General features: G+C 44.0%; 1 protein-coding gene across 31 annotated transcripts in view; it reads right to left on the bottom strand.

The window, feature by feature from the left end:
• Nucleotides 1-17,718, bottom strand: part of IMMP2L (inner mitochondrial membrane peptidase subunit 2) — a 797,369-nt gene that overhangs the window by 673,444 nt on the left and 106,207 nt on the right. Inside the window, exon 4 of one of the 31 annotated variants that reach the window (XM_061639999.1) lies at nt 756-789. The exons of the other annotated variants lie outside the window; for them this stretch is intronic. Within the exon in view, the coding sequence (XP_061495983.1) occupies nt 771-789 (19 nt within the window). The 3' untranslated portion in view covers nt 756-770. Of the gene's footprint in view, nt 1-755; nt 790-17,718 lie in introns of those variants that run through there. 31 annotated transcript variants of the gene reach the window in all.

A 17,718-nucleotide genomic window follows, 5' to 3' on the forward strand; every position in this document is an offset into this window, starting at 1 on the left:
GCCTTCAAGTTTATTCAGTTTATTCAAGGACTATTTTAGCATGGGCAAGCACTCAAAATGGAAGTGATGGGGGGGGAGGCACCAGTGTACGTTTCTTTGTGAAATAAACCCCTTCTACACAGGGATCCATAAGCAGTGACAATCTGATGTTGTGAATTATAGTTTCCATGGTTATGTAGAGATGTGATAAACTAAACATGGAAGTTTTCCCCTCTCTTGTCTTTCTTCTTTGCATAAACTTTTAAAGACCAGGCAGATTCCTCAACCTTCCCTTCTGCACCCTCAGTACAGCGATGTAACTAGCTTTCCTTTACCAGTCTGTATGGCTTTAGGGTCTCAAGTACCTGGGAGATGTTTAGTTATACTACATAGCCTTCAATTCCGAGCTCTTCAAATTAGAGGCAATCAGAGATTACCCTTAAGACACCTTTCTCAGCTACTGTTTTAGAAGGCCATGGGGAGACCACAGTTTGGCTAAAATTAGAGTAAGGCAAGTACAGAGCTTGTGGGTCCTTGACTTTCCCCCCATAATTCAAGCGCTGCTTCAGCTTCAGAAACAGAATCTAGCTAATGTAAAATAAAGCTAATCAGTTGTTTATTTACATTACTGGCTATATTCCTTGCTATGTGTCCATAAACATCACATCACTGAATACATAAAAACATTTGAGAATTTTCCAACTCGCATCGTGTCAGATATGATTGAAGTAATGCTCTTTTCTTTCACAATCCTTCCAAATAAATCTTCATCTTTCACAGCACTTGTAAATTCAGATAGGCTCTGCAAGACTATATAAGAGAGTGACTGCTAGTCATACAGGATTAAGATACACAAGGGTCTAGTGAGAAAGCGCATCAGTAAGGCGTTACCGTACTTTAATTCCTTCAGTTAGAGGTTCAGCTTCCCATTTTAAGAACCTGAACAGTGACAGAAGCATCTAAATGTTGTCACTGCTGCATCTAATATCCATTGCATATTGCTTCAAATTTCAGATGCCTGTCGCATTTCAAGGTAGGTATGATCCATCAGGACTTTACCCATTTGATTTATTAACAAAATAGAGTATGATTAGCCTGTCAGATCCAACTAAAATGATGTTACAACTACTTCAACACAAGTTTGAATGGTTATTAATGGATAACATGACAGTTTTCATTTATTTAATACTATATATAACATATTTCATACTGGAGCTTTCTATTGCTTTATTTCAATATATGGATTTATCTCACCTTAGAGAGGTCCCTTAGAGAGGGAGTGTAGCCCTGTTGATTCACCTGGAACATTCTGGGGGTTTTTTTATAAATCAACCATGATGTCATATAGTGGTTCTGTTCCCATCGGCATGGCCAGTTCCAGAGGGTAGGTTTGGGGAACAACTGTTTGGACCAATGGCACTTGTGTTATGAGATCCCACAGGGTTCCATCTTGTCCCCCATGCTATATAACATTTATGTGAAGCCACTGCAACACATCATCCTGGGGTTAAGTGTCAGCAGTATGCTGATAAAATCCAGCACTATCTTTATGTGTCATCTAAATCACGTGGAACAATGGAAGAGGTGAATAATTGTTTGAACTTAGTCATAGGCTGGATGAAAGCCAACCTACGGAAACTCAGTCCTGTTAAAATGGATAGTCACCAATAGCCTTATCCTCCATGTATTTGTCTAGCCCTCTTTTAATGCCATCAAAGTGGCAAGTAATTCGATAGTTTAACTATGTGCTGTGTGAAGAAGTACTTTCTTTTGTCTGTCCTGAATCTTCCAACATTCAGTTTCATTGGATGTCCACGAGTTCTAGTATTATGAGAGAAGGAAAAACACTTTTCTCTACCCATTTTCTCCATGGCATGAATCATTTTATACACTTCTGTCATGTCACCTCTGACCTGTCTTTTCTTTAAACTAAAAAACCCCAAATGCTGCAACCTTTCCTCATAGGGGAGTCACTCCATCCCCTTGACCATTTTAGTTGCCCTTTTCGGAACCTTTTCCAGCTCTAGAATATCCTTTTTGAGATGAGGCGTCTAGAACTGTACACAGTATTCCAAATGTGGCCGCATCATAGATTTGTATAACAGCACATGAAAATGCATGCAAATATTCATGCAGACTTTTAAAATGCAGTTGTAAACTGATAGAGTGAACTGAACTTAAGACTGGAAAAATAAGAAACTGAGAAACAACAAAATGGTTATATTTCTTCATCCCTATTCAATGCACAGGTGTCCTCAATGACACTTGGTGTGCTTTCAATCAGCTTAATGCCTATTGTGGCCTATCCAGGACAGGAATAGTCTGGCAAAAGTGATCTACACGCAGGTAACACCCAGTTTAGATTACTGTAATGTATTGTGTGTTGGGAATGTCCCTGAAGACAGTTCTGAATTAATTCAAAATATAGCAGAAATTAGTTTAAATTACAGAAGCCAGTATTCTGACTAGGTCAGCTTGCTGGAAATATATCTCACCAATTTTGAGATATCTACACTAATTACTGGCTTGCTTCTGAGCCAAATTCAGGGTGCTGGCTTTGATTTTAAAATCCATTCATGACTTGGGACCCAGATATCTTTAAAATTGTCTTTTCCAATAGAAACCTGCCTAAGTGCTAAAATCTTCCACTGAGGCTCTTCACAGGTGCTATAACATTGGAGATCAAGCAGGTGTCAAAACAGGGCAGTGTTCCTTCTCTAGTTCCCTAGTTATGGAACTCCTCTTTCTCTGTTGTGCCACAGTCTCAAGATGACCTTTTGATATTTTCAAATTCTATTAATTTCCAGAATTACTGTTAACATCAGTGCTACCATTTTACTGATTTTAAAATATTAATTTGGAAGTGACAGTACTGAATCTGGAAGAGAGTGGGAATAAATGGGAATATTTGTATTAAATTAAAATAGTTCTCCCTTTTTCTTCCACAGTGACACAGGAGTAAGCACCATATCCTAATAAGCAATAATAAGGCAAAATTAGTCACTGATTCATAGAGTCGCCATAAGTCGTAATCGACTTGAAGGCACATAACAACAACAATCTATATGTTGCATTGGTGTTATAAAATAATCTACAGTGAATGCTTAAATTCTTCTATTGCTGGACTTTTTTATTTCTGTAATTTTATAACTGCTTCAATCAATACAGTAATTAAACCTCTAAAAGTACTTTCCACTGACATGAACAATACAATGCCATCCTCCCTTAAGGCTACAAATTCCATTCTGATTAATCTTCAGTGAACAAATCCCCACTGAAATTGTGACAATAGTAAGCATCCAATTTGTATCATTGTCATGGTTGACGTTTTGTTTGTTACTCTGTTGTTGCTTCGAGTCAGTTAAGTTTGTTTTTTTTTACCTTACTCAGAGGCTGTGATGGTTGCCAAAACAATGAAAGTCAGTTTTGGTGCTGGAGACGAAAGACTTGGCATTTAGAGTTGTATCCAACTTTAGTTCTACTCAGCGAAGACCCATTGAAATTAATGGGCATAAATTACTTGCTTAATTTTCAATGGGTGTACTCTGAATAGGATTAAAGTTGGATAAACATCTTAGGGTTGTATTTGATGTTAGTGCAACTCACCAAAGACCCATTGGTTACTGGAAATTACCAATTTAGATTAATTCATTTCAATTTGAAGACGATTCGGAAGCTACAGCTAGTGCAAAATGCGGCGGCCAGACTGCTAACAAGAACTAAGCGGTCTGAGCATATAACACCTGTGCTAGCCCGTTTGCACTGGCTTCCAATATGCTTCCGGGCCAGATTCAAAGTGTTGGTACTTACCTATAAAGCCTTATACGGCGCGGGACCACGATATCTGTCAGAACGCCTCTCCCGATATGAACCGGCCCGTACACTACGGTCTACTACGAAGGCCCTCCTCCGGGTTCCGACTCATAGGGAAGCCTGGAGAGTGGTGACAAGATCTAGGGCCTTCGCAGTGGTGGCCCCCGAACTATGGAATGGTCTTCCTGAGGAGGTGCGCCTGGCGCCGACACTATCATCTTTTCGGCGCCAGGTTAAAACTTTTCTCTTCTCTGAGGCATTTTAATTCCTGTTAATTCTAAATTATTATATTTTGATTTTAGACTGTACAGTTTTTTGTACAGTTTTGTATTGCGATATACTGTATTGTGTTATTTTTATTGTATTTTTAATGTTCACCGCCCAGAGAGCTGTTGCTAGTCGGGCGGTATATAAGCTTAATTAAATTAATAAATAAAATAAATAGGTCTATTCAGAGTAGGACTAGCATTGGATACAGCCACTTCTTCCTTTACATTTTTATATACAGGCATACCCCGCTTAACGTCGCTTCACTTAATGTCGTCTCGCTATAACATACATGCTCCATATGCCTGTATTTCTCCAGAAACGCAGCGCAGGAGCAGAGGCTTTAGTGCGTGGGGGTGGAAATAGACGCGATCGCGCCACCGCAAATCAGCTGGGAGGCGCGATTGCGATCAGCTGGGATGTGCGGCAGCGCAGCAGCAGAGGCTTCAGCGCGGGGCTTTGAGGCTCCACATGAAGGAGAAGTAAAAAGAGTTTTAAAAGGTAGTGCTTCACTTTAAGGACATTTTCGGTTTACGTAGTTGCTCTGGTCCCATTGAGTACGTTAATGCGAGGTATTACTGTACATAGGTCACATGTATATAAGGCCACATGTATTCTGTAATGAGGCAACAGAGTGGTGTCCATTTTCAGCCTATATCTGAAACAGATTCCTGAAGCTGCATTTAGAGAATTATATCAGGTTAAAAAGAAAAATAAAAGAAGTACCAGTGCATACAAAACATATATTGCCTGATGCACAAAGTGTGAAATTGTGTGGCATAAAAACTTAGATGCAATTCCATATACACTTAACTGGGAGTAAGTCCTAATGAACTAAGTAGACATGTTTAAATAGACATGTATAAGATTGCAGTGTTAATGTGGAAGCTTTCATAGGGCCACATTTCCATATATGTAGTGAGAACTAATTACCTGTTTTCATACTTCTAAACTTATATACTGAACTACTTCACACCTAAAGGGGAAAAATATCTGTAGTCTGACCTACCTTGTTCTTTCTGGGTCTCTGCATGTTGTACACTTTTGTTGTACATAAAACAGAGATTCATGTGCAAAGATGTATTCATCATAAAACTGAATGGCAAAGCTACTCAGAGCTAGGTTTACGCATGAGTGCTCCTACACATAACGAGCAGGTGGAGAGAGGTATTTCCCACTATATATTAGTCAACATCTGCCCCAGCAGAATGCCACTCCTCTCCGCCAGGCACCAAAAAGGGGTCCGGGTGGCAGCGCTTTTGTGCGAGGGGCAGGAAGAAGGGCATGGAGCCACTTTCTGCCTCTTTGGTGCCAAGAGCGCCAATGTGGGGGGAGGAGCAGGGGAAACTAAGGCCATGCCCCTGCTGACCTCCCCCTCTTTCTCCACAAGGATTGCGACGTGACCGTTTGGTTGACTTGCCTCGTGCGGGCAAGCCACGTTGTGTTCTGTTGTGGGGTGCACTGTGATCAGCTGCTATCAGCTGTTGGGTAATTCACAGCTGCAGCTCATAAGGAGACGGCGGCAGCCAAGGAGAGAGCTTGCGAGAACAGCAGCAGCTGGCAGCAGAGGTGGCTGGTGGCGTGAGCAGAGGCTGGTGGCGGCGAGAAGTGATGGCAGCAGCAGTGGGGCTTAGCCCCCTTGGTGGTTTGGAGCTTGGGGGAGGTCTGGGTGGGAAGAGGGAAGCCCGGGTTCTACCTATCCTGGGGGAGGAGGGAGGCTCGGGATAGGGGGCCTTTACATAATTCCTACCTTGGGGGAAGGAGGGAGGTCTGGGAGAGTGAGGCATTAGGTAGTTCCTACCTAGAGGGGAGGAGGGAGGCCAGGGACTGTGGGGTTTTGAGTGGTACGTACCTTGGGGGTGGGGAAGTAAGGGGATTGCCTGGGCACCAAGAAAGGGTACTGGAGGTAAAAAGGGTAAAGGTAAAGCCCCAAAGCAGCCTGCTATGGAATAAGAGGAGAGGTCCTCTTGTGGATAAGGAATTGGTTGAGAAGCAGAAAGCATAGAGTAGGAATAAACGGACAGTTCTCCCAATGGAGGGCTGTAGAAAGTGGAGTCCCTCAAGGATCAGTATTGGGACCTGTACTTTTCAACTTGTTCATTAACGACCTAGAATTAGGAGTGAGCAGTGAAGCGGCCAAGTTTGCTGACGACACTAAATTGTTCAGGGTTGTTAAAACAAAAAGGGATTGTGAAGAGCTCCAAAAAGACCTCTCCAAACTGAGTGAATGGGCGGGAAAATGGCAAATGCAATTCAATATAAACAAGTGTAAAATTATGCATATTGGAGCAAAAAATCTTAATTTCACATATACGCTCATGGGGTCTGAACTGGCGGTGACCGACCAGGAGAGAGACCTCGGGGTTGTAGTGGACAGCACGATGAAAATGTCGACCCAGTGTGCGGCAGCTGTGAAAAAGGCAAATTCCATGCTAGCGATAATTAGGAAAGGTACTGAAAATAAAACAGCCGATATCATAATCCCGTTGTATAAATCTATGGTGCGGCCACATTTGGAATACTGTGTACAGTTCTGGTCGCCTCATCTCAAAAAGGATATTATAGAGTTGGAAAAGGTTCAGAAGAGGGCAACCAGAATGATCAAGGGGATGGAGCGACTCTCTTACGAGGAAAGGTTGCAGCATTGGGGGCTTTTTAGTTTAGAGAAAAGGCGGGTCAGAGGAGACATGATAGAAGTGTATAAAATTATGCATGGCATTGAGAAAGTGGATAGAGAAAAGTTCTTCTCCCTCTCTCATAATACTAGAACTCGTGGACTTTCAAAGAAGCTGAATGTTGGAAGATTCAGGACAGACAAAAGGAAGTACTTCTTTACTCAGCGCATAGTTAAACTATGGAATTTGCTCCCACAAGATGCAGTAATGGCCACCAGCTTGGATGGCTTTAAAAGAAGATTAGACAAATTCATGGAGGACAGGGCTATCAATGGCTACTAGCCGTGATGGCTGTGCTGTGCCACCCTAGTCAGAGGCAGCATGCTTCTGAAAACCAGTTGCCGGAAGCCTCAGGAGGGGAGAGTGTTCTTGCACTCGGGTCCTGCTTGCCGGCTTCCCCCAGGCACCTGGTTGGCCACTGTGAGAACAGGATGCTGGACTAGATGGGCCACTGGCCTGATCCAGCAGGCTCTTCTTATGTTCTTATGTTCCCATTAGACACAGAGTGGCAGAGGATGCTGCTTTGGAGGAGGAGGATTGCCCTAATTACCATGAGTATTTTGGCCTGGTTGGAGGCTATGGAGAAGGCAGCAGGAAAGAAGCCTGCAAAGCTGAGGAAGACCTCTGCTAAACAAATGTTGTTGGATGTCGCAGCATGCCTGGATGCGCTGGAAGCCTCTACCAGCAAAACTACCGCTTCAGTGGAAATGCCTGAGGAGGAAGAGGAACAGCAAGCGGAGAGGAGACCTCAGCAACTGCAAACAGAGAGGAGACCTCAGGAGCTACAGCCATCAGGAACCCCCCCCCCTTGCAGGTGATATCAGTGCACATACACAACCGTGGGGATGGACAGCTTCATGCCAGCCTCCCCCGTGGGACTGGCCTTATTGGGGGGCTACAGGGCCATCATCACGTACAGCTGTGGGAAATGTGCCAGGGGAAGGACAGAGTCCATTGGGGGACATACAACAACTGAACAGGAGCTAATTATACCTACAACAGTTAGTGCAGGTACACAGAAAGGAGGAGAGGAAGAGAGAGTAGAGAAGGCAGGCATTGAGGTGAAGGATGCATATTCAGAGGTGAGAGATACAGACATCCCATATGGCAGGGCCTCTAGTCGTCTAGGGTATCATCTTCTTCCAGCAACTAAGGAGAAGATATGGAACGGAGAGTTTGTGGATGTTTTCTCGCTCCTTTTTCGAGAACCAGAGCAAGTGGATAAAAATGCAGGGGAACAAAGGCAGAAAGAAAGATATAAAAGGGAGAAAGTGGATCGGAATTGGTCTAATTAGCTGGCAGGCTTCCTGACACATGGGGATGGTATTAGAAAAACAGCCCAATGAAGGGGCTGTGCTCATGAAATACACTGATATTGTATTTAGAGCATATAATGAATTCATGGGTGGGGCCTGGTTGGCTTATGATGAGGCCTTTAGGATGCAGGTAGCTTTTGACTCAAGTTTGAGATGGGACAGGCAAGAGCCAGAATTGTGGCTACAACTCATGTCCGGAGCAAAGGCTATATCTGGGGATAGGTCAGATAGTGGTCATCTGGTATCTAAGCTGCAGGCTACCAGCACAGCCCATGGAAGCAAGGGACATGTGGTTCAACCCCACTTGCTCTGTTGGGAGTACATCTCCCATGGACACTGTGCTAGGAACCCATGCCGCTTCAGCCCCTCCATTTGTGAGGGGCTCACCCGTTCACTGGTTGCCCCAGGGGCAGGAATTTCAGTCCCACAAGGGATAACCAAGGGAGGAAACCAGGGACAGCTGGCCCTGCTCAAAGCTAGGGGCCCCAGTCCCATTAGGTTATCAGTTTTGAACAGATTGTTAATGAACTTTCCCAAGTTAGCGGGTAGGTGTTATCTGTGGCAAGGTTTTAAGGAAGGGTTTAGGATACCCTATCAGGGGCCAAGGGTTGCTTGTTTTAATAGGAATTTGAGATCAGTTGAAAGAATGCAATGGGTAATTAGAGATAAGATAAATAGGGAAGTGCAAGCAGTAGAGTACTGGGTCCATTCTCTCCCCCCCCCCTTTGCCAACGCTGTGCACATCTCCTCTGTTTGTGATTCCAAAAAGGGAGCCAGGGCAATTTAGGTTGGTTCACCACCTGTCGTATCCAAAAGGTGATTCTGTGAATGACTGCATTCGGTAAGAGTTATGTTCAATTTACTACACGTCTTTTGACAGTGCAGTGAAGGTGGTGCGCAGGTGTAGGCATGGGGCACAGATGGGGAAGTGTGATATCAAGTCGGCCTTCCGCCTCCTTTCAGTTCATCCAAAGGATTTTGATTTATTTGAGACAGGAGGTGAGACGACTAGAGCGCCGGTGGTGGAAGTCGCGCTCTGAAGATGCTCGGACACAGGTTAGAGCAGCAATAGCTGCCTACCAGGTGGCGGTAAGGGCAGCAAAGAGGGAATTCTTTGCTGCCTCTATTGCATCAACAGAGTGCTGTCCCAGGAGGTTGTTCCAGGAGGTCCGAAGCCTGGTCAGTCCAGTTGCTCAGGAACCCTTGGAACAGTCCAAGGCCTCCTGTGACAATTTGCCAAAGCACTTTGCTGATAAAATCGAGCACCTGAGGAGCTCGATTCCATGCGCTGTGGATACAGTGAGTGAGCTAGAGTTGGCCAGTTGCAAACCAGTCAAATGGGATCGATTTCAGCCTCTTCCTTCTGAGGATGTGGACAAGGTGCTCTCATCTGTAAGGCCTACCACTTGTCTACTTGATCCTTGCCCTTCGTGGCTCCTCATGAGCTGCAAAGAGAGATTGGGCGAGGGGATCAAGGCAATGGTCAATGCATCCTTGCAAGAGGGTGTTATGCCACTAGCCCTCAAGGAGGCTATTATAAAGCCCATCTTAAAGAAGTCCTCCTTGGATCCCCAAATATTAAACAACTTTCGCCCAATTTCGAATCTATCATTCTTGGGCAAGGTCATTGAGCGAGTGGTGGCTAATCAGCTGCAGACACACTTGGATGAAACGGATTATCTAGATCCATACCAATCGGGTTTCAGGACTGGACATGGAACTGAAACAGCCTTGGTCGCTCTGGTTGATGATATGAGGAGGGCATTGGATAGGGGAGAATTCACCTTCCTTGTCCTCCTAGATCTCTCAGCGGCTTTTGATACCGTCGACCATGGTATCCTTTTAGATCTCCTGGAGAGTTTGGGATTGGGAGGCACGGTTTTACGGTGGTTCCATTCCTTTCTCTCTGATAGGCGTCAACAGGTAGCATTGGGTGATGAGGTTTCAGACCCTTGGCCTCTCAATTGTGGTGTGCCACAGGGTTCTATCCTCTCTCCCATGCTATTTAACATCTATGTAAAGCCGCTGGGAGCGATCATCAGGAGATTTGGGCTGCAGTGCCACCAATATGCGGATGACACTCAGCTCTATCTCTCATTCAAATCTTCACCGGAGAGGGCTGTGGAGACCGTATCCAAGTGCCTGGAATCCGTGAGTGGATGGATGGGCAGGAACAGGCTGAAGCTGAACCCTAACAAGACCGAGGTACTACTTGTTGGAGACAAGGGAAGGTTGGGAGATGTTGACCTGGTGTTTGGCGGGATGAGGCTGCCCCTACAGGACCAGGTCCGTAGCCTTGGGGTCATTCTTGATTCCAAGCTGTCCATGGAAGCTCAGATTTCGGCCGTGAGCCGGGCAGCTTGGTATCAGTTACACCTTATACGTAGGCTACAACCCTACCTCCCTGTTCAACAGCTCCCACTCATAATACATGCCCTGGTCACCTCTCGATTGGACTACTGTAATGCGCTCTACATGGGGCTACCCTTGAAAACGACCCAGAAATTGCAACTTATACAGAATGCAGCGGCGCGCTTACTTACCAACAGCCTTCGCCGTGATCACATTACGCCGGTGTTATTTGATCTACACTGGCTGCCGGTTGTTTTCCGGGCCCGATTCAAGGTGTTTGTATTAGCCTTTAAAACCCTGTACGGTTTCGGCCCAGTTTACCTGAAAGAGCGCCTCCACCGCCACCAATTATGCCGCCCGACCAGATCAGCCACGCAAGGCCTTCTCTCAATCCCACCAACCAAAACAGCTAGGTTGGTGGGTACTAGGGAGAGGGCTTTTTCTGTGGTGGCCCCCACTCTCTGGAACTCCCTCCCGTTTGATCTCCGACGTGCCCCTTCCCTGGATGTATTCCGCAAGGCCCTGAAGACGTGGCTATTTCAACAGGCCTTTGAGATCTTTGGGATGGGTTAATCTCCATGATTTTGTCACCTATTATATGCTGTATATGTAAATGTTTTTATAAATGTACTGATGACTGTCCATTATTTTATTTATTGAGATTAATGTGACTGCATTTGATACTATTGTATTTTATCCTATTTTAATGTACGTCGCCTAGAGTGGCTATCTGCCAGATAGGCGACACACAAATTAAATATTATTATTATTATTATTATTATTATTATTATTATTAGGTTTCTATTATGAAGGCCAGTATTAAGTCGATAGGGCCCTTCCCATGGGTTGCTCCATATCTTCTGCTCCGTTTGAGTGCTTTAGTTCATTCTTGGAGTGGGCTGTGAGAAGATGGACTGTATCTGACAAGATTGTACACTACTTGGATGATTTTATGTTTGTTGGGAGTAAGGGGTTGGGTGCATGTGTGCATTTGATGAAGGAATTTAGTGAGATGGCTAAAGAGTTTGGGGTGCCTTTGGCTCCAGAGAAGATGGAGGGGCCTAGTTCCCTTCTGACCTTTTTAGGGATTGAATTAAATGCAGTTATGCAGTGTTCCAGGTTGCGAGAGGATAAATTGTCATCACTGAGGAATAAGATTCAACAGGTACAGTCAGCTAAAAAAGTTACTTTGAGGGAATTACAGGAATAAGTAGGATCACTGAACTTTGCATGTTGTGTAGTGGCACCAGACAGAGAGTTTATCGGATGCCTTTGTGATGCCATGAGGGGTTTGAGGGCACCACATCACAGATCCATTGAGATCCATTGGGATCTTGCTATGTGGCAGGAATTCTTGGATCATTTCAAATGGGTTTTGTTTTGGAGAGATGACCTGTTAGAAGCCGAGTTACAAATGTCATCAGACGCAGCAAGGGCATGTGGTTATGGAGTCATTTTAAAGGATAGGTAGTGTACTGCACAGTGGCCTGTAATCTGGCACCAGGAAGGGATGACTCAGGATTTAACTTTCCTAGAGTTCTTTCCCATTGTAGTGGCTGTATACTTGTGGCCAAAGGTCCTGGCAAATAAAGTGGTACACTTCTGGTGTGACAATCAGGCCACAGTCCAAGTAATCAATACACTAACATCCCAGAATTCCAGGGTTATGGCACTGGTTAGGGTCTTCACACTGCAGTGCCTGCAGTTCAATATTCTTTGCAGGGCACATGTGCCAGGTTTGGATAATGGCATAGCTGACGCCTTGTCACGTGGTCAGATGGCCAGGTTTCGAATGTTAGCTTTCTGGGCTCAGGAGCATCCGGATCCAATGGCAGAGGAGCTGCGGGAGGTTGGAGGAGTAAAGCTGAGAGAGCCATGAGGTTAGCCATTGCACCCAGTACTCAAGCACCCTATGACAGGGCAGGTAAGGAATTTCCAGGATTTAGAGTAGGTAAGGGGTGGCCGCAGGCATGGCCCATTGAAGTGGACCAGTTGAAAGATTCCACCAACGCTGCCTCCGGAAAATTCTGCAAATTACTTGGGAAGATAGGCAGATTAATATTAGCATATTGGAAGAAGCAAAGACTACAAGTGTTGAAACAATGATCCTCCAACATCAACTTTGCTGGACCTGCCATGTTATTTGAATGCTTGATCACCGTCTTCCAAAGCAGCTACTTTATTCCCAACTTAAGGATGGAAAACGGAATATTGGTGGACAGCAAAAGAGGTTTAAAGATGTTCTTAAAGTGAATCTAAAAAAATGTAACATGAGCATCGAGAACTGGGAAGCTTGGCCCATGAGTGTCTCAATTGGAGGTCAACCATTATCAAAGGTGCTATAGACTTTGAAGAAGCACGAGTACAGGGCGAAAGGGACAAACAGGGTAAGCAAAAGGCACGTCAAGCAAATCCTCATCGTGACCATCTTCCATCTGGAAACCTATGTCCTCACTGTGGGAGGTTGTATGGATCCAGAATTGGCCTCCACAGTCACTTATGGAACCACTGTTAAAGACCTTACCCTGGAAGACAATCTTACTCGGCCACAAGTGATCACCAATGAATGAATGGATGGAGTACAGTGTATGCTTGTGGGTGCGAAGATAATCCGTAGGCACAATAAGAGGCAAGTTGGCGGGTTTAGCTTTATAGCTAAGATGAAAGGGGTATAAGATACTTCAGTAGATTTCCGCATTAAGAAAATGATGGAGGGGTGGTTAAGGGACTGCTCCAGGACACAAGATCAGAGGGCACCCATCTCACCAAGTTTACTTAAAGGGATGAGGCAACAGTGGAACCAATTATGCACTACTCCATATGAGGCTGCGTTATTCCATGCGGCTGCATTGACGGCCTTTTTTGGAGCATTTAGAATAGGGGAATTGGTAGCGGGTTCGAGAGCTGACCTGTCAGATCGGGCACTGCAGTTCAAGGATATTTCATTCATCAGCCAGAGGGTGCAGCTTTGAGTTCAATGGTCCAAGACAGATCACAAAAGGAGAGGATCTGTGGTGGTTTTGCTGCCATCTATAGAAGGAGACATATGTCCAGTAAAGGCGCTGGAGGAATACGGGGCATACAGGGGAGATGTCCCAGGATACCCTTTTCGCCATGAGGATGGCTGGTCACTGACCAAGTATCAATTTTGGGCCGTGACTAAGAGGGCCCTGGAGGGCCTGGGCATGAGTCCCACCAATTTTGGTACCAACTCATTTCGGATTGGAGCAGCTTCATCAGCTGCACAGGCCAGTATGCCAGTGCATGTCATTCAGAGCATCGGCAGATGGAAGTCAGCAGCCTATAAGGCTTATGTGCGGCCCATGAAGGGCGGGAAAGCACAGAAGTAATAGGACCAACATTGACAATTTTGTTCCTTCTCCTGCAGGTGGCTGGGATGGAGGTGAATGCCTTTGGGTTCTCATTGCCGGCCACAGTATGATATTCTGGGCCAGTCATAGGGCACAGTGCTCTAGGCTGGGGACCCAGCTGGGATGCAGCCAGATGGCAGTGGTCCAATGGTTGGGCCGGACAGGATTAACTTGGGATAGGCTTTTGCCTCTTCTCTTTCACCAAGGTGAAGTCAGACTAACGCCACAAATAATAATCATACATGCTGGTGACAATGACCTCAGTCTGTTGAAAGGAAAGGCCCTCATTCTGCAGGCATTGAGGGATCTAGAATTGATAAGGCAAAGATGGTCTGGAGTGGTTATTTTATGGTCAAATATTTTGCCTTGGTGACTTTGGAGGGGTGATGGGAATCCTAGGGCATTAGATAAGGCAGGCAGGTAAGTTAATAGAGAACTCAGATTGGCATTGCTGAAAGTGGGTTATGGAACAATTCCTCATCCGGAGATCAAGCATTACAGGGAAGAGCTCTATAGAGATGATGGGGTTCACCTTTCCAACTTAGGGAATGACATTTTCTTAGAAGACCTGCATAGGGGATTGAAAGAGGCCATTTGGGCCAGATGGGGGAAGAAGGACTAAGTTGAGACTTGTCCTTCTCCTGTGGCAGGTGTGTGTCGGAAAGGGAAGAGAGGAGTACAAGTGGTGAGTACCCTGAGGCACTTTTCAGGTGAACAGTTACCCCAGAGACTTGCGCACAAGGCTGTGGGAACTTGTGGGGCAAGGTATGGACACTGTTGAAGTTAACCTGTGTCACTCACCTGGAGTTATGGGGCTTCAGGGGTGTGTGAGTCAGGAAGACCTCCCTCCGCATCTGAAGGGTGTGGCAGGGGGAAAAGAGCTGGAAGCATGGCCAGCTTGACTCCCTGTGGGGTAGGCTCACCCGGGCATGACAGGCTTAGGAGCCTGACAGGGATTAATGGATTTCCAGCACATGTTTCAATTCCATATGCATTTTAGAAGTCAGATGTTTATAAGTTCATGAGTTCATATGTTCTTAAGTTGTAGTTAATAAAGTGCCCCTAGTTTACCCCATACATGTGTCTGGCTTGTTTATTTCCCGCTTCCTCGTGCAAATAATATTTCCAACATCGCTCTGTAACAAAGAACAACAAATACATACAACCATGAAATGCATTTGATTTTGCAGTGAAATGTGCCATGTTCCAAGAGAAGGAATGGGTAACCATGACCAGCTGCAAATAAAAACAGATGATAAAATATGTTCATGGTCTGTCTCAAGTATCCTCTTTATTATCATGGCAATACCCCCCTGTTCCGCCTTTTTAGATATCAACCAGAGTACCAGCATTTGGGGAAAAAAATAATCGTTCCTGGGAGACATGTATTGGTTTAGTAGGAAACTGCCTGCTGCTGAGAGAGAAATGTCACATTCTAAATCTGTAATAGTATAAATTAACATAATCAGAAAACAAAAGTGCTAGCCAGGAAAAAAAAAACAAAGGTTCTTATCAATGGCGTAGAAGAGCTAACAACAGATTCTGTAACTTTGTTTTAAAAATTAGTCAGCTTAAAATAAAATCTCTACTGGGAATAGACACAGCAATTATTGTGAAGGTTTTGGTATTCAATGCTACTGCATGGAACAGCCCCACAGACAAACTTAGGTTCATATATTTTAGTGGGTTTACTCTGAGTAGGACTTAGTTGAATATAACCAAATGAGCTGCATCCAATGAAGTCATACTCTGAGTAGTCTCACTGATTTGCTTTAAAATTAAGTATGACAAGTCATTGCAGAAATTAGAATTATAGGCAGTAAAATGACAGTGTGAATTATACTGAGGCTTTCAGAGAAACAATATAATAGATGCAACTTGACTTTTCTTAAAAAAAAGAATGCTTTCTGGAAGATGCATCTCTAACCTCATTTTTTAAAAACAACAACAACAAATACTTCCAAAATGACAATTGCTATTAATAATTTTTGCAAACCACACCCGTCATGTCCCCCATCAATAGTCCCATGATGCAAGTCACTATAATTCCTGTTTTGTGGACAGTGAAATAAGTCTCTCAGAAATGAAGAGGCTCGTTAGGTATTCCACCTGGATTGGATGTTCTAACTGCTAGAATATAAACCTTGCAAATAAAACAGTAAGACTTACCCAAGCAGCTAATTTTAATTTTAATTTTATTCAGTATAAATATAACCTGGTAAAGCTGCAGCTTCTTTTACTTCAAGAATGATGTAGAGGAAACAGTTACTTGAAACTGACCATGCTTCTAACCTGAAACAGATAGCATGACTATTTCATATACTGAATATATTTTAATGCTTATTTTCAACAGTCTTGCTCATAATACTTTATTCCACCTGCTTGTGACAGATATCATTATGACCCCTATAAAACTACTCATTTTCCATCATGCTAAAGCTGCTATTGTATTTCCTGCACTTAACAGCCAGGTCTGTTACACAAAAAACAAATACTAACTGAAAAGAGATGGGAATCCAGCAACAAACAATTAAAATGCCTCATTTTTAAAAAAAATATATATATATAACCTTGCCTATAGATATTGTTGCGCACCTCCCCCAATCTCCAAGCAGTGAAATTTCGGGGGTCCCTGCGCTCCTCCAGGGTTTGGTTTCCTTTGGTAAGAAGGTCAGCGGAGACTGCGGTGTCTTCATGAAATATGGTTTATTTATTTACACATATTCCAACCTGAGCTTAAGATGGGAGGGTTCAAGGCATCAGCAGTCCAATATCCAGCTTTTCCATCTGGGTTGCAGGAGGCACCCCAAAGCCCATGGTGCAGAGAGCCAGTCTCTCTCTGCTTTCCAGTTTCCAGCAATTCTCTAGACACACTAAAACTACAAACACAACTTCTGTTAGCTGCCAGGAGTGGGGGGGATGCTCTCCTGAAGAGTTTCAATAACAAAAGGGTCTCCCTGGCCCATTCACCATTGCTAGGCAACTGATCGGCCCATTATCTTACCTGGCCAATCTATTTAGTTAACAAAAGGCTCATTTGACCAGCAGAGAGTTCCTCATTCCAAGGCACAGGATTCCAAATCAGAGGCTGGAAAGGAGACCCACAGGAATCATCCATCCCAACCCCCATGCTCATAACACTATATAAATAGGCAATTAGAAATCATTGTTCCAAAGCTGAATTAAATAACGCAACTAAAGCCTTAACCTGTACTTATGGTATCTGTATGCAATCCAAGTAGCACATTCAGATTAATATGTTTTGGTGATTTTCATTAAAGAATATGAAATCTATTCATTCCAAAGTGAGACTGAATTTGTGGAAATAACCCTAGAACATGAAGATAAAATTTTAGTTTTTAATCTGTAAAATAATGACAGACAAGCACACAGATCCTGGGCTCCTACTGGAAGGAAAGATGGGATATAAATCTAATAAATAAATAAATATGTTATGAGGACACTTAAGTCAGCAGAAGTAAATATTTTTATATTAAAATTAATAAATAATCTACAAACATAAAAATCAGTACTCTGGGCTGATTCACACTCCATCAAAAGTAAAAAAAATTGAATGCATGACAGGGCTGTACAGATAGCAGCTCGCTTAGTCCTAAATTACTACACTAAATACTATGCAACATATAAATGGGTGGCCATCTTGGGTAACACTTGACAGGAGACAAACCTAATCACTACTCCAGTCCAGACACTGAAGTCACCACCTAAACAGGCAGGTTTAGCCTACACCCCAATGGAAATTACTTTCTCCTTTATACATTAATGCCATCTAGTTAAGTCCCACAAGAAAAAATATATATATTTGGCAAAAAAAGTGTGAAGAAGCCAAGATTTGTCAACCTCTCTTGATTGCCATTTACAGGAACTCCACAGGAGTACAAATGTGCCTGAGGGAAGCCCTCCCTACATGCACGCCTACTCACA

Source organism: Rhineura floridana, chromosome 8 (assembly GCF_030035675.1).
Source record: "Rhineura floridana isolate rRhiFlo1 chromosome 8, rRhiFlo1.hap2, whole genome shotgun sequence".
In the NCBI taxonomy this organism is placed as follows: Eukaryota; Metazoa; Chordata; class Lepidosauria; order Squamata; family Rhineuridae; genus Rhineura; species Rhineura floridana.